Source organism: Sparus aurata, chromosome 19 (assembly GCF_900880675.1).
Source record: "Sparus aurata chromosome 19, fSpaAur1.1, whole genome shotgun sequence".
Lineage (NCBI taxonomy): Eukaryota > Metazoa > Chordata > Actinopteri > Spariformes > Sparidae > Sparus > Sparus aurata.
The window spans coordinates 4,928,793-4,952,238 of record NC_044205.1 but is presented as its reverse complement, the minus strand read 5'-3'; the positions used below and the strand labels follow the sequence as shown (position 1 = coordinate 4,952,238).

The 23,446-nt window shown below is 42.7% G+C and overlaps 1 protein-coding gene across 1 annotated transcript in view; it reads right to left on the bottom strand.

Moving 5' to 3' along the window:
- lancl2 (LanC lantibiotic synthetase component C-like 2 (bacterial)) overlaps nucleotides 1-20,665 on the bottom strand; it is a 51,445-nt gene extending 30,780 nt beyond the window's left edge. The window contains exons 1-4 of the mRNA XM_030397845.1: nucleotides 20,154-20,665; nucleotides 18,990-19,194; nucleotides 6,577-6,694; nucleotides 6,274-6,481 (exon numbers count right to left, since the gene is read on the bottom strand). Coding sequence (XP_030253705.1) covers nucleotides 6,274-6,481; nucleotides 6,577-6,694; nucleotides 18,990-19,154 — 491 coding nt within the window. The 5' untranslated portion in view covers nucleotides 19,155-19,194; nucleotides 20,154-20,665. The remainder of the gene's footprint in view (nucleotides 1-6,273; nucleotides 6,482-6,576; nucleotides 6,695-18,989; nucleotides 19,195-20,153) is intronic.
- Nucleotides 20,666-23,446: the final 2,781 nt, after the last annotated feature.

The following is a 23,446-nucleotide window of genomic DNA, read 5'->3' as shown; positions in this document are numbered from 1 at the left end:
GTATCATGGTTTGGGGATGCATGAGTGCTGCTGGAGTTGGTCATCTCACTGTCTGTTGTGGCACACTGAACTCTGCCAAGTATTGTGCAATTCTCGAAACCCACATGCTCCCATCTGCACGTGCAATGTTCCGTCAAGGTCAAAACTGGATATTTCAACAAGATAATGGACCTTGCCACGCATCCAGGACCAGTAGAACTTGGCTGCAGGAGCACAGTAGCCAGGTCTTAGACTGGCCAGCTCAATCCCCGGACATGAGCCCCATTGAAAATCTGTGGTGGATTATCCAAAAGGTCTGTTTCAAAGCATAAACCGAAGAGTTTAGATGAATTAAAAGCACTAATTCAAGAAGAATGGGACAAGATTACCCCTCAACAGTGTGAAAGGCTTGTGGGGAACATGCCAGCCAGGATTAGAGCTCTACTGCGTGCTAATGGCAGGGCTACTAAATATTAATTTGATAATGTAATGAACACATTCTCTGTTATTTGTTAACTTTGATACCGACAATGTTGAGGAACTGACATATTAAAACTGTCAAGAATTTAGTTTTGTTAGTTTTTCTTGTAAATAATAAACAGTAAAAATATCATTTGTATTTGTTTGTGTCTGTCTAATGCAGCTGCACCTTTTGAAACACAAAAAAGATTTTTCCACAAATATTTCTTGATAATATTTGAGATTGTGTAAAATTTTAAGGGTGTCCGAAAACTTTTTTCCACCATTGTATACTGAACCAAGGAAATTATAACAAACCAATTTCACAACCCTTTAAACTATGTAGATCCACCCACCAGGGTGCATTTTCTGGCAATAAAACTACTGACAGTAAAAGTTCTTTATTACTACTAAACAAAGACAAAAGAGAGCATCCGACAGTTCATACACAGTTTGCTTTAACAGATGGATTCACTCATTTAGGAATTAAAATAACCCCTGACATTGAAAATATTATATCAGCTAATTACGATCCCTTGGTAAAAGGAGTAATAGAAATGTTAGATAAATGCAGCATTTTGCCCATTTCTATGGTAGAGCGCACCAATATTATCAAAATGACGATTTTACCCTTACTAGTGCAGTGCCCGTAGGAAATATGTATTCCTATAGAAAAGTGGGAGGTTAAGTAGCTTTTTCATGGATGGCCAAATGAGGCTGTGTTTGAAGGTGGGACGTCAGGGATATTTAGGTTTGTTGTGAAATCCGATATTCCAGGGTATAATTGGCCGTTTTTGACTATTTTTGATTTTGCCATTATATTTACTTGGTGTCATTACTTTCAGCACAACCTCACATGTGTGACTGTACAGTTATTTTTTTATTTTGACATACTGTATTAACACAATGGACCTAAAATCACACAAAAAACATAAAATCAGAGTAGAAAAGTTAGATTTTTTTACTGTGAAAACCACAAATATGTTTAACAAACCATTTTTTATTACTTATAATGCAAATATAAATTGTTGTTTGCTAAATATGTGCATACATTTTAAGAATTTACAAAGTTATATGTAACTATTTACATTTAAATGCAGGCAGTGCTCAGGTCTGCCTGAGCTCCTTCCAGCTGAATGAAGAGCTGCACTGCCTGCTCCACATTCAGCTTCTCCTCATTATTCTGACTCATTAAACAAAAAACCGACTCCACTACACACTAACACACTACACCAAACACTACATAACACACTAACTACACACTCCAAACACGCTAAATGTCACAAATCTCTCAACTCTCAATATCGCTGTCTACACACCGACCGTCGTTGCATGTCAATCATCCGCCTTCGGTCCCTCCCACAACTTCCTGTTCCTCAACAACCAAACTTGCTGCTTGGACACTTTCGTGACAAAAGCCCGTTTTTACCGTTTCTTCCCGCACCAGACACAAAGCAAACGTGACGGCAATGTTCGCGAAAAAGCGCGGTGGACATTTTGTTTTTGTTTTGTTTTTTAAAGTTTATTTATCCAGGAAAATCCCATTGAGATTAAAAACCTCTTTTTCAAGGGAGTCCTGACCAAGAAGCAGCAAAAATTACACAGTCACACTCAACATACAGACGCCAATTACTGTTGTAAAAACGGTTACAAATAAATTAAAATTATAAAAAACAGTTAAAGGTAAAGGAGGTCGTTTCAAATGCTCTCAGCTTGGATTTAAAAGCATTCAAGGAAATCAGTTCAGTTATTTTCCAGTCTTTTTGCAGCATGTTCCATGTCGAAGGAGCAGAGTAGACGAAAGCCCTTTTTCCCAGTTCTGTCCGAAAAACATGGAACAGACAGCAATAACTGATCGTTTGAACGTAAACCGTAAGAATCAACACTTCTCCGTGTTAATAGGTTACAGATGTAGGAGGGCAGTAGCCCAAGCATGACCTTGTAAATAAAAGTGCACCAGTGTCTCTGTCTCCTGGTGGACAAAGAAGGCCATCCCACTCGGGAGTACAGTTCACAATGATGGGTCCGTGCTCCACAGTTAGCAATGAACCTCAGAGAAGCATGATAAACAGCGTCAATCTTACTTAGACATTTAGCTGAGGCATTCATATACACCAAGTCTCCGTAATCTAGAATAGATAAAAAAAAGTTGCAGTGACAAGCTGGTTTTTCACCTCAAAAGAAAAACAAAATTTGCTTCAGAAGAAAAAACCCAATTTAAGTTTCAGTTTCTTCACCAGATTGTCAATATGGGGCTTGAAGGTGAGAGAGTCATCAAGCAAGACACCAAGGTATTTGTACATACGAACCACCTCTATGACATTTCCCTCAAGAGTGGACACTGTGGGGATAGTTTGAAGTACTTTCTTAGTGTTAGAAAATAACATTAGTTTAGTCTTGTCAGTATTGAGGACTAGTTTTAGCTGCAGAAGTGTGCGCTGGATCACATCAAAAGCTTTCTGCAGAGATTCAACAGCTTTAGCAGGGGTTGATCCAAAACAGTAAATAACTGTGTCATCTGCATAAAAATGCATGTTAGCATCTGAAATATTTTTTCCAAAATCATTAATGTACATAATGAACCGGAGGGGTCCCAACATTGAACCCTGTGGCACCCCCTTGTGGACACTCACAAATTCAGAGCACAGACCATCATATTTAATACACTGAGTCCTGTCACTCAAATAATTTGTGAACCAGGAAACTACATGAGCTGACAGACCCAAACAAAGAAGCCTATGCTTTAAAATAGCATGGTCCACAGTGTCAAAAGCTTTAGACAGATCAATAAAAGTGAGGCACAGTACTGGCTTTTTATCAAAAGCAACAAGTATATCATTGATCACTTTTGTAGCCGCAGTAATGGTACTGTGCTTTCTCTTGAAACCTGATTGCAGTTTTGAGAGAAGATCATTTGAGGTTAGAAACTCTTTTAATTGATCACACACAAGAGATTCGAGAATTTTTGACAAGACACACAAATTTGATGATGGCCTGTAGTTAGTTAAAGCTGCTGAATTACCTCCTTTTAGTATGGGAGTAACAAAAGCTGACTTCAAAACGGATGGGATTTCTTTGTTTTTGATTGATAGATTAAAAAGGATTGTTAGAGGCTGTGCTAAAAAGTCAGCTGCAATTTTTAAAAAGTAGGGCTCTATCAAGTCAGGTCCAGGGTGTTTTCTGTGATCTAACATTTTGAGGGCTTTATGTACTTGCTGCACAGTAAAAGGTACAAAATTAAAAGGTTCTCCTGAAAACCCTGGGGAATCTGTGTAGGGAGGCACATTATTTACCCTAAGTCCGGTTTTGGACGTGCCAGTGCATCCGGTCCGTGTAAGTGGGACCGGACTCGTTTAGTCTTATTAATCCACAACAGACAGTTTAGATGCACAGAACAGTACGGGACCGAACCGCCGGCAAAATCCCGGTCCAGCTGGCACCGCTGCAGGTATAAATCTGCTTGTTTCTTCAGGTATGTTGTAGGTTTGAGCTCTGCAGTGATTGGCTCTGGTGTGCACATGGGTACGGTGTGCAGTGATTGGCTCTGGTGCGCACGTGACTGTGGTGGCTCCGGTGGACAATGCTCGTGGAATTTGTAAAGCATTTGTGAAATAATTTATTAAGGGTATCACTGCAGTCCAAACAAATGCGACGTCGCACACCGTTGAACCACTGCAGCAGCCATGTTGAAACTCTCAGGTCAGTCTGATCCTGATCCGTAGAGATATTTGAGGCACGCACACACACACACACACACACACACACACACACACACACACACACACACACACACACACAGACACAGACAGACAGACAGACAGAGATTCCTTGCTTTTACTGAGTGATTTCTATATTTGTTTTAGTCAATCCCCCTTCCCCTGGCAACATCCTTTTTCTCCACACTTAGAAAAAGCTTTACATACTTTACATAAAACCAAAAATGCCTTAGGCTTTGTCTCAGCTTACCCTATTTGCGGTATAATTGGGGAGGGCTTAAACTACCCAATAAAAAACTTTTTACAGGGCAGCTCAACAGGTTGAAATAGAGACATATAAAACAACACTTCCACTACATATCTCTCCCGTCACGAGCAAAGGAACCTAAGAAAAACACACACAACCCTTTTCTTAGAGATACAATAACTATCTGCTATGAGGCACATGCCCTGATGAATCAAACTATTACTTTTTCATATTTTACTCTAATTTGGGGCAATGCTGATTTCAAACCAGGGTGGCAGGATATGGGTTTCAAACCCTGGATGGATATTGGGCTCAAAAAAGGAGATTTGTTCAGTGAAGGCATCCTGATGTCATTCCAACAACTAGTGCAAAAAAATATAATCTCCCAGAAAACGTTTTTTTTTAATACCTAAAAGTATATAAATATATTGACAAATTAAAACTACTGCACACATTTCTGACATTAAAAAGTATACAGTAAAATCATCTATATGGCAGGGGACAATTGTCCGCATTTTATAACATGCTCTTAACAGGTTTAAAAGAAAACTCATGGTTGAGGAGTAGGAGGAGGCGTGCCTTTTGGCTCAAACTCAAACCATAAACACTTGATGCAGATATGAATGGTTGTTTAGGACATACATTACACTAGTCAAACTGCACCATTTCAACCCCCAATATCCCCAACAGTTCTATTAAAATGTAGCAATGAAACGGCACCTTATTTCACTGTATGTGGGAGTGTCAAGAGCTCCAAATATACTGGAGAGAAGTCCTTGACCTGATTTCTAAAGTGACAGAAGTTGCTGTGCCTATGAAGGCTGAACTGTGTCTTCTACCCTGAAGATTGACACATAAATGCAAAAAACCGGAAACTAATCAATTTTTGTCTTTCACAAGCCAAACGAGTAATAGCATTAAGATGGAAGGGTTGTGAGAGACCAAACTCCAAACAAAGCTGTGCCTATGTTTGTGATAATTCCTGGTTGTGATGGTCAGTGCTCGGATTCTGACTATTTTGGTCTGGTTATTGGTCCCTGTTTCCGGGGTGTTGCCCTATTTTAATGATTTAATCATAATTTGTGTGAATTTCCACTGATTTAATTTGAATAATTATTATGAACAACTATTCATTTCTAATAACCACACCTGCTCTACCATCAATTCCCAACATGGTTAACCTGACTCTGCTCTGGTCGCCAGGACACCTGCATGCCCCAAGCAGAGGTACACATTGTCTTCCCCCGTAATGAATGAGCTTGGGACTAACACAGACAGAGCAGGTGGGTCAGATAGTTTTGAGAGATCAGATGGTAGACTAAAACAATGGTCACTGAGGTAAAAACAGCCTAAAGGGATATAATAAAACAGCAGCATTATACATCAAAACCAATTGTATATTACACAAGGGGAATAAATATAAAATGGTCCATATCGAAAAAGCCAGTACAAGAGTCAGAGAAATTACTACATCGATTAACATCTGCAAAATAAACCCCAACTCTCATAAAAACAATTATCAAAACAATATTACTGCTAGAAAAACACATTCCATGTTACACTCTGTCTGTCTGTATGTGTCTGTGTGTGTTAGAGGAACCCAGCCCTTGCTTGTTCTCAATCACACTTGTTTCGAAAGAGAAAGTCCTATAGTGACAGAAATGTCAAACTCTATTTGTGTCTACCACTGCCTCTTATCGAAACATCACATATGCAGTTTGCTAAACATGCAACCGTATCATAAAATATGTTTGCAGCATAAAAAAAAAAAATTATTTGCTACTTATTTCAGAAGGTGATATGTAGCCAACTTCAGATGCAACATGCTAAACAATCACATCCATGCAAACACTCACAGTCCCAGACGCTCACCTGGACAGACAGTCTTTGCTGTCAGCAGTGTTGTTCAGCTTGTGGTGGACCACTGCACCCACTGCAAGCGGCCCTGCGTCACCACAAAGGAATGTCACTTTACGACCATTCAGGATCCTCATGGTCCTCTTCACATAGTCCAGTGCCCTCTGCAGGTGAGAGTCCTCATGGGACACCCGGTGCAGCTGGAGGTACAGCAAGGCAATACCTATAGTGCAGACAGTAGACCTGGGATTAGTCATAGGGTGGATCTGACACATGTTATTGGTATGTCATCATGGTTTCAATGTCCTGGAGACAGACCTGCCCAGCCAGTGTAGGTAGAAAAATCATGGGGGTCAGCCGTTTTCAGGCCCTCCTCTATCTGCTGGAGGAGATCTTTAATCTTATTCTGGACCTTCTTCTGGAAAGCTGCACTCACCTGTAGTGCAGGGATATAGAGCTAATTTGTAAACCCCAAACAGTGTCTCAAATAGGCATGGAACAATATGACAATTTTATGTCATATTCATGTTGTTCAAAATAATTCAGATTCCAACATTTTCCAATATCATAAAACTTAAAATGTTTAAGACTGCACTAAACCTCACTGGGATAACTTTAACCTGACATTCTGATAGGAAACAAATATTCTTATTGCTCACAGATGACACATTTATATTTCATTTTTTATAAACATCAAAAAATATTTAAAAAAAGGGAAAGTGAATCATAAAAGATATTCCTTCACAAATAAAGGAAAAAAACATGGCGGTAACTTCATTTCCATGTTGTTTTTTTCAGTGATGAATCCACATTATTTACACACATCTGATCTAACTTGTTTTTGTGGCAGATGCAATGTGCTAGACAAGCCTTCAGCCATGGTGACAAGCTTAGATTTAAGAATTAAAGGTCCCATATTATACTGTTTTTCATCAATTTCACACAGCTGTCAGAGGTCCAACAAATCTGTATTCGATATGTATTGCCCCAAACACATCCATGGTCCTGAACTCCAGCTGTCTAAAAGTCGCTCTGCTGAGGTCTGTTCACAGCACTCTGTTTCTGTGCCTGCACCTTTAAATGCTAATGAGCAGCGTCTGTCAACGCCTACTTGGGGAGCCTTGCCTGCTACGTCACTCTCAGGGAGAGGAAGCCCCTTATGCTAACGGTAGTATGCGCTAATGTTTACGGTGGATGTAACACTATGGCTCGCGGAGATTTTTTCGTTCAACCGAACCAGTTTGACCCAGAATCGGACCCAGAAGGAGAGGCTCCTGAAGACGTACAGACTCTGCGGCTGCGGTTTCAGAATGGTTAGTTTGGCTGAATAATATTAGTTTGTTTGTATGTGTTGTTACAGCTACTGCCATGTAGCTAATGGCTAACAGCTAGCGAAAGCTGTGTTTGTCTCCAACACAGTCTCCAAACTGTTATACACTGTTTGCATCGTCTCTGTCTCCAGTCTGCACGTTTCCAGACTTTTTACTGTGACAACAAAGCTCCCTCGTTATATTATTAACATCAAACTCGCCTCAAACGCCATTGCATAGCAGACCGCAGTGGAGCTAACTAGTTAGCCAATTTCCAGCTGACTTCATCATATTCATCGGCAACTAACGTTACTATCAAACCGCGGCGACACTTATCGCTGGCTCCGGTGCAGTTGCTGGGTCCGGTATGGTTGAGACTGATCCTTTTAGGAGGGTCAGTGTCGAGGCAAGCTTTGTACTGACACTCATTACTGAAGCAGTCCAATGTAAAGTGGTTAGCACACACATACAGGCTAACACGAACCGCAGCCGGCACCTTGTCATTAAAAATGAAACACAACCACGGTCTCCTCTGTTCTTCTGTAGCTGGGACAGAATATAGGCACTTACGTTCATTTATACACCAACAACAGAGCAATTGCGTGTCTAGCTCTGAGCAACAACGTTGTGAAACACTGCTGTCTCTCCGCTGGACACACCGAACTTCACCTCGGGGATGAACGCCCCCCTCTCTGATATCTCCTATCACCGCGCAGAGGAGGTCTGCCTATGATAATGACTCCTTTTGTTATGTAACGAAAGGAGCAGAATCTGAACAGCCTGTAGGAGCGCCGTGTTACCAGTGGGTGGGGCTGCAGAGACCATGCAGGAATCACTTGTTTTCCTCATTCTGGGAGTTGGCAGGCTCAGAGAGGACCAGCTTATATGTAGAGAGCAGAGAAAACGTGTTTTTCATGATATGGGACCTTTAAAGTTGGAATTAAAGCCAAAAATTCAGGAAACCAACACTTCTACTTTACTGCCACCGTATGTCAGTGAGCTAGACAGCTCTCTCGAGTCACTCATGTGAGGATATTCACTTTTACTCGATTCACAACTATTCTAATGAAAATTCACCATCAACTAACTGCAAGTGTTTTTTTAAATTGCAATCTGAAACAAAACCTTTTATTATCCCATCTCTAGCCTCAACTGATTTCTTAGTGCTCAAAATCTCTTTATAATCACCAATTTTGACCAATGATACAGAAGCCAGTGTGACAAATTAGGCTCTGGAAATTTGTGATTTGTGAAATGTAATTTTAAATAGAATTAAAAGAGGAATCAAAATCCGACTGCTCAAACCAGCTCCAATGGAGTTGAAAGATGCATTTAAGCCAGACACCGAAAAGATGGAAATGTATCCATCTCGCCAGGGGACCTTTAGTAATTTGTAATAATTGCAGAGGACATCTGGGATCTTAATCTTGTGCAAATCCGCAATCTCCGTAATTTGTAAAGTAAAAAATCTACTGCATATTACCTACCATATGTCACCAACCACAGATGACCTGTGATAATGGGACAAATAATAATTAGCACTGCTAGTGCAGTGTTTCCCCTAGGATGGAGTTGTAGCAGTGGAGGTGAGTGTTCTCCCACGTGCAAAGGCAAAGTGCACCCTGCCGGGAGGTTTCCTTGTGTCTGCCGGCACCAGAGAGGCTCTTTAGGCTTGAGTACATAACAGTACATTTGTGCACAGTAATGAGCAGGGGAAATGTCTGTCTAGATTTACATACGAGTTTCTCAAGCTTTAGGAAAATATACTTTTATTGAACACAATAAAGTGTAATCTTTAAAACAATTTCACAAAAAAATATTAACCAACCATATACAGTAAAATCACATAACACAAACACTAGAACAATCCAAAAGGTCTGTGCCTCTGAAGTAATCTGTCAGTAACTTGAGATTGACAGCTTTCGTGTGTCACAGTGGCCCTCGCGCATAGTAATGCTGCGTTTGAGACAGTAGGAATTTTCCAACCTCCTACTAGAAAAAGTACACTGGACCACCACTCAAAGTCGAAGTCCTTACTTGTGAACTCAGCAAACTCTAAGTTTCTGGTTGCACCTTCTCCAAACCTGACGCTAACGTTACCTCCGTTGTGCTGTATGCTGAGAGACAGCGCATGTCGGAAATACAAGTAAAAACCAGACTTTGCTTAAGTTATCCTGTGTGAATATGCTACATAAAACACAAACATCCAATGGTAATTTCGAAAAGCCCATGAGGTCCCCTGATAATACTAGTCCTGTGTATAGAAATCACTGAGCTGTCTTTTCTGTCTTTCCTCACTGTCTGATTTTCTTAGTACATGATCTGCCTCCTCTGTCCTTGTGTCCACTGTCCTTGTCCCGGAATTTCCCAGCTTGGGATCAATAAAGTCTATCTATCTGTCTGTCTGTCTGTCTATCTATCAAAAAGAAGCTGAAGTTACATTAAAACCATTATCCACTGTTTCCTGTTTGATTTAAGCAACAAGGAAAGACAGCTCAGTGATTTCTATACTATCAAATACAAGGCACACTCAGCTGCTATAACATTTATCTGACCCTCCATCAGTTTGACCACTGAATTATCTGTGGGGCTGAGAGAGCATTGATCTGTACAGGTGAGGGAGTGGTGAGTATCCGTCATCATGACAATGAAACTAACTCTGTCTGAAATGGCTTTTCAAACAAATGCCTGTGAGGAGCATCAGGAGCCAGACAAATTCCCAAACACAGATACCAGACTTTTAACGGACTGCTATTTCACCTGCTGCCCTCTACAGCTGGCACCATACTGCTACTAATGACTTCATCTGACGAGCAACAAAGCATGTTTAATCTGAAGAAGTGGGTGAACCCATAAACTGCAGGCTGACATCTGCCATGCTAATTCCAGAGGTTATTAAAAGCCAGAAAGTAGTGGTGGAAAGTCTAATAATCAGTCAGTAGGTTGTGACCCAGACTCTTCATTATTAGGATTCATTAAGGAAACAGGCTATGTTAATCAGGTTATTTTGCACAAAGCTCAAGGCTCTATTTACCCTTTACAGATTTCTCAGTGTAGGTCAGACCATGCTTCAATGCCTGGTTTGATCCTGGATACAGATTTAATCAATTCTCTACAGGCTCCTTCCATATTCACTCTACAGTGAAAACTGTATGGAACGAGGAGGTGGGGAGCACGCTGAATAAAAGCAGCAAGAGAGATTGTCTCTCTGAGTGTCTTTCAATAGCCACCTCTTCAAACCCACACAGGAGTCTGCGACTGCACGAAATACACAAGAGCTATTTGTTGGTAGTCAAGGCCCATTTACTCCTCTCCACTGGCCTGAGAAATTAACAGGATCGGTTTAAAGAACAGGTTTCTCATTTCAAGTCAATCTCTGCTGCTGCGAGAGAAAACCATTCATGTACAGACTTGGTTTTCCCAAGCTAGTACCACTCGGCATTTGCAGTCACCATTTTACTCAAGGCATGATGGGGTATAAGGCAAACTGAGACCTGCAGCTAACAATTATTGACATCAGTAATGAATAAATTGGTGTGTCTGATAAATGTTTGGTGTTTACACAAATTATATCAACAAAGAATTACCATTAATTAATTTGCTGTCAGTAACCTATCCAATCATATCCATCCACTAAACCATTCCCCAAAACATTGCTTGTACAATCATAGCTTAGCAATCACAACAAGGCACAGCAGGACTGTGAAGTTTTGGATTTCTGCAGCTGAAGTGAAAAACAAGCAAAAGTGTAAGGAATGGATCAATCAGTGATTTTGTCTGCTCTATCATAAACTGCAAACACTCCAAAAACCCCAGCATTGTTACCCAAGAGTGTGTTACACTGGAAAGCCCTCATCTAAAAAAGCCTTTTAAATAAATTGAAATATCAAGCTGTTATTTCCGGGCCACATCGCCCATCCCTACAACACTGATTCTTTATTTCACACATTTTACAAGGAAGTCTGGGGAATTTTTCTTGCTCTGGCTGCTCTAACCTATAGCCTATAGCATGTTGGTGTTCAAATTTACCATATGCTGTAGTGCAAAACTACAAAATTGTTGTAAATAGTTCATGAGTATTTGTTTTATGTTATCCTGGCAATTCCAGTTTATATAAAAAAGATTCATGTGGCACACCATTTACTTTGATGCTGTTATACTGGGCTTCCAGCATCCCCAACTGTGACTGAATTCCAGCATACCTGGCTGTCATATCAAGATTCTTTCAAGAATTTCTAGCAATAGCAATTAGGTCAATGATCAATAATTGGACTAAAATACTCTATATCCTACAAGAAACACTACCATCTATCTACTACCATGTTTTATGCATTCTGTTTTAAATCAGTGTCTTTTCAGTCAGAAAATCCTTTTATTTCATAGTCCAGTCATAACAGAACAGACAGCTGTATCTAGGCAAAAACCCAAACAGCCAACCAGTGTCCACCCTCTCTCCTCAAACAGGGAGGATTATGACCAAGCCTGTCTGTTCTCTCCACTGAGACACTGCTCAAGTCATCCATGGAAGAAGGGATCAATGGTAGAGGAAAAGAACAAAGCAGCAGTGACAGACAGGATTGTTTCAAAAGAATAAATGTACTGTTTTGCATAACAATGATATGTTTACAAACAGCAAGGAGGAGAATAAGAGAACAACTATAGATGAAACACAAAGCTGAAAGCATAAAGCCCCACCTGCAGTCCTTTTGTGTCGATATTTTGAAGACAAAAAAAATCATGTTTTAAAACAGGTTGTGAACTACAACCTCCGCTCCTGTAGGTGTCGCAGTGCGACTGGTTGCCTCGAATTGGCGGGTGCCGTTTCTGGCAGAGTGAGAAATGGAAGCAGCATGTCTACTGACGATATTAGAATGGCACCCTAAAAATACAAAGCCAATGTATGGGTGCACTTCGGTTTCAAAAACAAACCAGGGAAATGTGCGAGCTCTGTCACGCTGACGTAAAGTTTTCAGGTGACACAACCAACTTGCAAACTCACCTTGTCAGACGCCATGTAGATACAATAGCATCATCTATTTTCATCTACCTCATCTCGAGCTCTAAAGATTACGGAGTCAGTGGTAGGGCTGGGCGATATATCGAATATACTCGATGTATCGCGGCTTGTTCTCCGTGAGATGTAGAAAATGACTATATCGTGAATATTCGAGTATACATTCAATTGTCACGCAGTTGCTTTTAGTCGCGGGCAGTGAACGACAAGATTTCTCACTCTCTCATCTCTCCGCACAGAGAGATAAAACAAGCGCACCTAATTACGTACATCACATTGTGTCGTGCGTGCAACGTCATACGCCCGGCAGCATGTAGCAGCAGCGATCTCAGGTAGCGGCAGCAGCAGGTGCTATGAAAAATGGAGGAAGAGCTAATTCCAAAGAAAAACAACGCAGGATCCATCGTCTGGCGGTGGTTTGGTTACAAGAGGGAGGACGTTGAACAAGTAACCGTAATATGTAAAGTATGCCGCAAAAGCGTCGCCACAAAAGGTGGTAGTACAACAAATTTATATCACCATTTGAGATCCCACCCGCTAGAAAACGAAGAGTGCTTAAAACTCCGCGCATCTCCGGCCAGTGCCATATCAAAGAAAGTGCCGAAGCAAACAGCACTGACGCAGTTGAGTCTGGCGTCTTCTTTTTCCAGAACAACACCATACGACAAAAATAGTCAAAAACAGAAGGAGATAACGTCCGCAGTAACCCACCACATAGCTAAAGACATGGCCCCAGTGAGTGTGGTTGAAAAGCCCGGATTCAGAAAGCTCATCAACACACTTGACCCAAGATATAATCTACCTAGTCGCAGATATTTTGCAGGGACAGCTCTACCTGAGTTGTACATTCAAGTGAGAGAAGAGCTGGCCAATCAACTTACCAATGTGACCCACTTCTCCACAACTGCCAATATATGGAGCAGCCGAACGTGTGAGCCATACCTCAGCTTAACGGTCCACTACATCGGCAACTGGGAGTTGAAAAGTAAGTGTCTTCAGACGAGTTTTCTTCCAGAGGACCACACAGGCGAGATCATCGCACAAGGCCTGAAAGATGCTCTCATGTCATGGAACTTGAATGCAGCGCGTCTGGTGTGCATTACCACGGACAACGGCGCTAACATCATAAAAGCTGTGAGCCTGAACCAATGGACACGTCTACAGTGTTTTGGACATCGCCTACATCTTGCAATTGGTGAGTGTTTCCCCCAGTGATTAAATAGTAATCGTCATTACGCAGAGAACTTTATAATATTTTATCTATGCAATTAAATTGTGTGTGTATGTGTGTCTGTGAGTCAGTGTGTCTGTGTGAGCACGTGTGAAAGTCAGTGAGTGAGTCCGTGTGTGTGTGAGCGTGTGTATGAGTCAGTGAGTGACTTTGTGTGTGTGAGATAGGGCTGAACGATATGGACAAAATTTCATATCTCGATATTCTCACCAGATATCTCGATATCGATACGATACGATACGATATGACTACGGATTCGGTGAAAACCAAGCATTTTTCAGAAAAATAAAGAGATTATTTTAAGCCATATACAAATGGTTGATAGAGAAATCTTTACCAAATAATCACAAACTCACTACAGAGACAAATATATTTGAAGTAACAACAGTAAAGGGAGAAAATCAAACGAACTATGTGCATTTTTACAAGATGAACGATGACATCCTAATCTGGAGAGAAAGAGTGAGAGTGAAGATCGAGACTCAGCAGATTCAGGTTATCTCTGGTAAAGTACCAGTGGAATTTAGAAAGACTAAGAAGTCAGAGAATTAACGGATCAAAACAGAGTAGATGGCAGCTATCCGGTCTCAAATCCACAGAGTGAGCGGCCGCAGCGTCCGCTCCTGCTGCCCCAGCCAGCCCCCCCCCCCACACACACACACACACACACACACACACCTGCCGCCTGCAGCCGTGTGAGAGGACAGAGAGCCGACACTGCTGCAGGGGAGCCACAGACTGCGATGACTCTGAGCAGCAGGACTATTACAATATAATATATTTCTCGCCTTTCCCCTGATGATCTGAATAAGTCGCTAAATTTGTCGCTAGTCGCTTTTAAGAAATAAAGTCACTAAGAGGGTCTGAAAAGTCGCTAAACTAGCTAGAAAGTCGCCAAGTTGTGTGTGCGTCTCAGTCTCCGTCTCCCTCACTCCCGCCCTCGTATGTTTGTCATTGGTTGGCTTCAGCTGTCGATCCACAGCAAGCATGAAATAAGGTTTGTGGTTGGCTGGCCTTAGCGGTGCATTCAAGGGCAATCGTAAAAAGGATGTTTGTTGTGACTGCCAGAGCTGTAGTTGCAGGGCGAGCGGGGTAATCTATATCGTTTATATCGTTGCTTTTTCGATATGAATATCTTGAATGTTCATATCTAGATATAGATATGATAACGATATATCGTTCAGCCCTAGTGTGAGATGCATTATTCAAAAAAGTACCTTACTGTGCATCTTGGCTTAGGCACCCAAGAGTTTTTATATAAATTGTTTTACATGTTAATACATTCTTTTTCTGCATTAGTGTCAGTAGAGTAGACTGCTCTTTACAGTGAATTTTTTATATTTTGAAACTTGTATTTTTTGTAAGCATCTTCACTTTTACACATTACTGTATAAAATAATTACCAAAGTTAGGTTTGGTGTTAGGCTAAGTGGATTTTTTCACAATTACTGTAACATTTCAAATGTTTGTTTTCCTTCTCAGAGAGAAGCATGAAAGACGCCTGTATTGACCGTACTGTTGCTGTGTGCGAGAAGGTGGTCAGCAGCTTCTCTTTTAGTTGGAAGAGGAGGAGAGACCTGGCCACAGCGCAGCAAGAGCTGAATCTCCCTGAACACCAGCTGATCAGTGAGTCTCCAACCAAGTGGGGATCCAGAGAGAAGATGATTGAGCGGGTGCTGGAGCAGGAGCAAGCTATTTCTCAAGTTTTAGCAGCAGACAAGAAAACCCGGCATCTCCTTCTCACCTGGCAAGATCTGGAAGTCCTCGAGTCAGTGCACAAGGCTCTCAAACCCCTCCTGGAATTCACTGACGCTCTATCCGGTGAGAGCTATGTCACAGTGTCCTATGTCAAGCCTGTGCTCCATCTCTTCCAGACCAGCCTCTTGGCACATCAGGAGGATGATTCTCCACTGACTCAATCTATCAAAGCCTCCATCCTGGATTACCTGAGGGAGAAGTATTCGGACCCTTCCACTGACGACCTGCTGGACATGGCAAGCTTAGTGGATCCCAGGTTCAAGACAACATACTGCACGAAAGAAAAGGTGGAGGACAGAGCGTAGGAGCTCGGAGAGCAGACCAGAGCGCTGCTGTCGGCGCTGCAGCCCCGGCTCGGAGCAACAGGCTGTTCTACTGTTGTGCTAACTGTGGCTAATGCTCCGTGCTCGGCGCCCCGGTACTACTACCACACTCCATACGCATAGAGACCTGAGCTCAGGAGCTCCAGGACAGAACCAGATACACAGAGACTTGGACACATCAGGAGAGAGCTTGAAGAAAAGTCCGCGAGGTAGTTGGACTCTGTGTTGCCCAGAGACGGCCGGCACACGGGCCCTAACATGGTGTATTATGGCTGGACCGTCCAGCCCCGCCTTCCTGCAGGCTGCTGCCATTACCTCCTCAAATGATATGCAAACCACGCTCTACTTGCCCCACCCCTCAGGCCCCTCCCTCTCGACGCCAAAACAGTGACAGAAAGTTGAAACTGAAAATCAGTGACACTGAAAAAAAACTGACATTGTAAAAAAAATCTGTCACTGAAAAAAAACTGACATGAAGAAAAAATCTGAAGATTGTCATTGAAAAATAAAAAAAAAACCAAATAAAATAAAATGATAAGATTTTCGGATTTGAATTATTTGAATTACTTTCTTTTTTCAGTGCCAATACTTGTTTCAATGCCAATACAACTGTTTTCAATACAAGTGTTACAATGACAATGTTTCTTTTTTCAGTACTGGTTTTGTTTTCAATGCCAATTTTTTTTTTGGATGCCAAATTTTAAAGTCACCGTTCTGGCTCCATACTGGGACCCTATTTGTACTGTTGCTGAAGTTTGGTGCTGTTCTGAGCATTATATGTGGCTATGAGTGGCTTTTTGATGGCAGTTTCTTGGTGGAGGCATAGGCTGTAGTGTATTGTTATCGTGCGGTAATTTCTGAGGTTGCTAAAACTATATAAGCTAGTGGTGGGAAAACTTGATCTCTTGAGGGGGGTCTTACTCAGTGTCACAGTGTGTTAGACCATGGATTAAATTCACGCCGGAATATCCCTTTAACTAAGTGGAACATCGCAATTCACAATATGCATCGTATCGCAATGTATCGTGATAATTGTATCGTGATGCGTATCATATCATGAAGTCCTTGACACCCCTAGTTATTATGGTGATATTGAGGTGTGCTCTAATATTACAAAGAAATCAATTGAAGTTAGCAAGCTAACCAGCTAGCCCCAAGTCAGCAGCCCCATTCACACTGCCGTTTGAATGTGGGAATCCTGCGCCTATTCTCCGCCGCCTCCTCTGTGTGAAAGTCTCAGAGGTGGTGAGGGGTAATTTTGCTCTGCTGCTGATCCGCCCAGGAGGCAGTACCAGTAGCGCAGCATTGGCTAACTGAACCAGTGTGAATGGATAAGCCGGCTGCATGTATTGAGGGCGTTCCGATCGGACGGTCTGATATCTACACAGGTCCCTCACTCAAATAAATACAGAGAAATGTCCCACAAAGCGACATTACATGACCAAATAACAGTAACGTAGTAACTGGAACTGTTAGGGTTGCACCGATACCATTTTTTTTGTATACAGAATACAAGTATATTTGTGTTATTGGCGATACTGAGTACCGATATCGATATTTCTCATAACTATTACGTTACAGATGTACTGAATTGGAAGACAATTTTTTTTTCTACTCTGCTTGTTACAACAAATGATAATAAATTAAATAAAAATAAATATAAATAATCATCATTTCCTGTGTCAAGAAAAAGCCTCCACATTGGCACTGTCCTCACATTTGACAAAGTGAAACTTAAATTATTGCGGTCTCCACATTCGAATCAGTGATATTGAAGTAGCCTAGTAGTTGTATCAACGTCTGCATGTAATCAAGAACTGACTGTCAAATTAAATTATCAAAGAACATTTCGACGATATATATTGCTGAAATGTGGCTGAGGAGTGAAATACGCTATACCGCGAATCACCTGCGCGATCTGATTGGCGAAATGAAGCGATTATCAGGCTGCTATTTTTTTCCCTCAGTTAATGTGAGTTCTCGTAATTCTTTGTTCTGTTTTTTTGTTTAAAAGGCTTCCATAGTTCCTCTACGTGATGCATGTTTCCTCAAACAGGGAGAAGAGATGGGTAAGTGTTTTTAATTATGGTTTATTAGAAAAAAAACATTCACAGGAAGAGCAGCTCTCTCTTTTCCTGTTTACAACGTCTTCCCTGACAACCAGCAACTTTGATACAGAGACTGAGGGTTAGACACGTTTACTCAAACAGGAGCCCAAACATGTATCAAGTATGTTTTGCACAGAGAAAACCTGAACAAAGAGGCAGATCAGAGGACAGCTATGTCTTCTCTTCCCATTTTCAACATCTGTTGTTGGGCTCATGGTCGCCAGTTAACATTGTCCCGTGTTAATCGGAATTACACAGCGGTTTGTCTTTGCACTTCACCCTCTGAGAACAACCACTGGCGGAGAGTTGGTGAACCGCTGCTGCGGTGATAATGCGGCAACTCTGTGTGAAAAGGGCTACTCTGTAGAGTGACAGTCCACAGTAAACCACCCCAACACCCCGCCCCCAGTGCGCAGTTACACTCTGATTATATGCTGCCCCTACTTATCTGGAGCATGTATTTGACAACTGGCCAATTCTTACATATTGAACCGTTAAATTTCTTTAAGGGAACTAACAAGGGACGGTACAAATGTCTACAGGTCATGGTTTATGATGCAGTTTGTGGAGCAGGTGTCTGATGAGTGCTGATGACCTCTATTTAGGTCACTGTAATGAGACAAGTGGCAGGCCTACTACTCAACAATGGCACTTCGAACATAACATACCTGCTACTGGAAGTGCTACACACCAATTGCCATTTAGATTGTTGCATTTAGGTTCAGACAGAAATGATAAGCAGTACCGTTGATCAACTTTAACAAGACAACATGTTTCACGAGTTGTCCTGAAGCACATATAGCATGAACGTTGCTATAAGTTAAAGCTCAGTTTACACTGTCACTCAATGATAAACCCAAATATATCACTGCAGATAGTGTGACGTTACGACACAACGCTACTACGACAGAGGTGCAAGTTAAGCTAACGTTAGCTCACGTCAGTGGATGTTATCCTAAAAAATGTCACAAAAGCAAAAGAGCTCACCTTCCCTTCGGCATCAAACGGCTCGTTGTAATCTACGTCTGCTCCGGAGTTGGAGGTGAGGACTCCCTGGTCCCAGTTAGGGTAGGGGTTTGGAAAGGATCGCTCCTCCATCTCTGCCTCTGTAGCCGAGATCAGCTTCAGCCGCTTGGACACGTTATCTCCCATCGCTACGGCGGCTCGGCAGGGATAAAAACCCTATGGCACACTGCACGGTCATTAGAAAGGAAAATAAGCAAGCGCGTTTAAGAAATTGCAATATTTGAATTAAAATCGTAGCAGAGTGACACAAACCAATAACACGAGAATGGAATATGGTCATTAAAATGTGTTTTATGTGTTTAGTCTGTCGCAGTGAATTGGCAAATGTATACCAAGGCTATTCCTCCAAGACAAAATGTTTGAATGGATTTCAAACATATTAAGGAAAAAAAGACAACCTTGCTATAGAATAAAATAATCATAAATCAGCAAACGTGACAAAATAGTATACAGCCCCATTTCATTTTTTAGACAGTATAACATCATAATGTAGTTTATTTTTAGGCTGCCATTGACAAAAATGTACCTTTTTCATTTCTCATTTATCTTTGTTGTTTCAAAGGCTATTCATGTCTTTATGAGAAGAAGCACAGTGAACCCACAATAGATATCAGTCCAGGTTTTTGTTACTGTTATTCAAACAATAAATCATTTTTGATTTAGTTTGGTCATTTCACTATTCAGACTTCATTGTCAACGAAGAAAAAAAAGTTTGCCCATATAAAACTTTTAAATTAATGATGAGAGTACATGTAGAAGAGCTGAGGCTGTTGGCCATTACTGAGCATTAAGTTCAACACCTGATGGTACAAACTTTAGCAAATGAATGTCACCTTGAGTAGGCTGAGCTGTCCACATAGGCCCCAACAACAGTTAATAAGCTATATGAAATGTAAAAATATGCAAAGCATTTAAAAGCTATTTCAAGAATGCTGAATTTCTGCACCTCCTTTGGTATTGGTTGCACATAGCCCAAAACAAAATGTGAGGGTAAAGTAAGAACAATGAAATGCAGTTCACTGGAAATATAGTACATTTGTTGCCGCACTTGCTGGAAAAGGCAGCCCCAGCTACAATTCATAAAACACTGCAGGTGATGACAGGTGGAGCCAGAATTGGTCTTACGAAAGAGGCAATATGGTCAGCAGGCTATCCAATCAGCAGTGTATGGTCCTCGGTCTTCTCAGAGCTTGTTTGTCTGTGCTTAATCCTGCTCGGTGGTTGCAGCAGCCTCCAGACTCCCAGCAGCGTCTCTCTGCATCCCAGTGTCCAGCCTTTGCTGTTCCCTGGTGAATGAAAAGTGGAAGCCGCAGTCAGAGCGTGCAGGCGGTACAGTCAGCCATGTGTCACCGCATCACTGTGTTTCTGTCGGTCTCTCCCTTCTCTGCACCCTCCCTGCTCCTCACTGAGCGCACCGAACCATCAGAGTGCTGCTGATGCTGCTTGGCAAATCACAGGTCCCACCCCTCCACCTCCGCTGCGGCTTGTAACACAGACCCTGTGCGATCTGTGCAGACCACAGTCTGAGGGAGTGTTCCTAACCCCCCTCCTGTAATAGCCAGTACCCGGCAGCACCCGGCAGTCCAGTGCAGGCAGCTGACTTCTAATGTGAATGGTGACAGATGGTGTTGGTGTGTGATGCTGCCTGGATTAGGTAATATAGCAAACAAATCCATCCCCCACCCCTTCCACACATAGCACCCCCTCCCCCTGTCGCCTCTTTCATCCACCCTCCTCTCACTTTCTCTCCCTGCTTCAACAGCCATCATTTTAACATTTCCAGCACAGATATCCTGTAAAGCATTATGACCAGCAAACATTGAGATCCATCCATTATTAAACACTCTGAGAGTGAAACCTGGATATTACTTAATGCAATTCCCTAGACTTCTCCAGTTTTATAAAGAAACACATTTTAGCTTCTTCTCATTAACAGTTTCCTAGAGTACTTTACATAAATGCTTTCCTGATCCACTTCTTTCAAACAGACCGAGTGCTATAACAGTTAGTGATATGAGAGCACTAATGGCATTTGTTTCAGCTTTTTCCCATCTACACTTGCCCTCACAGTAAATCTCCAGAGTTGCAGTAATCAAGTCCAGTATACATAACCTCTACAGCAGGGGCGCTGCCTTCCAGCAAAGCTCTCAGTCTCTAATCTGCTCTCCCAATCAGTGCGTTTACATGCACAGTTTAGTCAGATTACAGCCATAGTTCGACTATACTACTCAATCAGACAACTGAAATTATCCGAGTATACATGCCGGTGAGAAAATCGGATTATTGGGCCGGAGCATGTCATACCCCGGTACGCTAGGTGGCGCTGTACCCATTTCAACTAGTGGTAACAGAGACACCTCCGGCTGACCTCTTTACCTCACCAGCTGCCTCGGCATTCAAGAAAGATGGCGTATGAAGAGCGAAACGAAGCTACATCTGTGTACATTACATATATGGTGTACATGATAATTATACAAACTAGGTGCACAATGGCGCTCTTCCTTGTGGTGATTTCTTGAGGAAAGACGCCACCGCCGCCGTCCGTCTACTTCCGGCTCACGGCCCCGGGGAAAAATCTCGCGCCTGTGCAGAACGCAAAATCCGATCCGGACCGCTGGAACGTATACATGCAGGAGTAATGCGACTATCAATCGAATAATCTGGGTGCTTTAATTCGACTATGAGAAATCCGATCCGGTCCGATTTTAGTCATACTAAGGTGTATACATGCATCTTAAAGATCCGATCATAGTCAGGCTAACACAGTAATTCGGTTTTCTTGAGTGTCATGTAAACGCACTGACTGTCACACCATTGTCCCTCAGAGGAGCTGCACAGGCTCTCACGTGTTGTAGTTTTAGCTAAGCTTCCTTTTTGCAGTCAACAATCCTCCCCTCTTCTCTGCACCTCCACACTTGCACAACTCCTCTCTTTTTATTGAGGCATCTCTCTTTGCTCTTTCTTTGTGTTTTTCATTGCTTGACCTGTTTGCTAGTATAAGCCGTCACTGGGAACATTGGAATTGCCTTCCATGTTCCATGATTGCTGCTGTACGTATTGGAACACGAGGATCCTGCTCTCTGTGTGCTCACAAGCAAGCAGGACCTTCTCTTTATGGAGTTCTCAGTCCTGATTGGATAAAGAGGGCAGGGATACCGAAACATTCTTTCTCCTTTACTGCATGTCATGACTGTAGATTCGTGTTCCTTGTGTTATGATCAGTTATCATGATTTTGTGTCTTGTGTTTTCTTGTATCTGATTTCCATGTCTTTGTATGGTGTCGTGCTGTGTCTTTTATGTTTTGTTTTTCCATGCCCTCATGTGTCCTTTAAGTTCTCCTGTGTATTTTCCTATGTTCCTCCCTCTGGCTCCCTCTGTCTGTTGTATTGTTCCCTTCATGTTTTCTCATGTGCTCCTCCCCTTCATTACCACACCTGGCCTCCACCCTCCTCTTTCCATAGTCTTCCCTTTAACCCTGCCTGACAGAATGACCGGACCTAATAAAATGGACCCAGCAGATTTCAGCAAACAACTCCTTGACATTGAAGAAAAGCTGTGGGGGGTTCTTGATGTCAAGACGGACATAAGGGAGATGCTAACGATAATAGCTGAATTTAACTGGACTATGTTTGATAGGCCGTGGTTGTGGACAGTTCCATGCGCTGTGAAGTTAATTTCTGAAGTTGCTGACCTCAGGAGAACTTTGCTGGTCAAACTAAACGGTAGCAACTTTCAGCTAGCTCCCAGTGTTCCAGCCAAAACCCATGCCTCAGCTCCAGCCTCAGCCAAAATGTCTCCTTTCTGGGGAACCCGGCTGGCCTACAAGGTGCCCCCACCGAGAAAGCGACGAGCCCGTCCACATCCTGGCTCCCTGACGGCAGGCTCTGGGGTACCAGCCCATGCCTCAGCCACAGCCAAGTTACCAGCCCATGCCTCAGCCACAGCCAAGCTACCAGCCCAGACCTCAGCTCCGGCCTCAGCCCATGCCTCAGCCACAGCCCAGCCACCAACCCAAGTCCACGCCTCAGCCCCAGTCTTTGTCGCCGGCCTCCAGTGGGTCTCAGCCCACGTCTTTGTCGCCCGGTGGCCTCCAGAGACCGCCAGCCTGCGCCTGCGCCTACGCCTTCGCCGCCGGCCTCCAGAGACCACCAGCCTGCGCCTGTGTCTTTGCCGCCAGCCTCCAGTGGGTCCCAGCCCCAGTCTTTGTCGCCGGCCTCCAGTGGGTCCCAGCCCACGTCTTTGTTGCCAGCCTCCAGTGGGTTCCAGCCCACGTCTTCATCGCCAGTCTCCAGTGGGTTCCAGCCCACGTCTTCGTCGCCGGTCTCCAGTGGGTCCCAGCCCACGTCCCCGCCGTCGGCCTCCCGAGTATCTCAGCCTTCGCCCCCGCCATCGACCTCCTGAGTATCTCAGCCTTTGC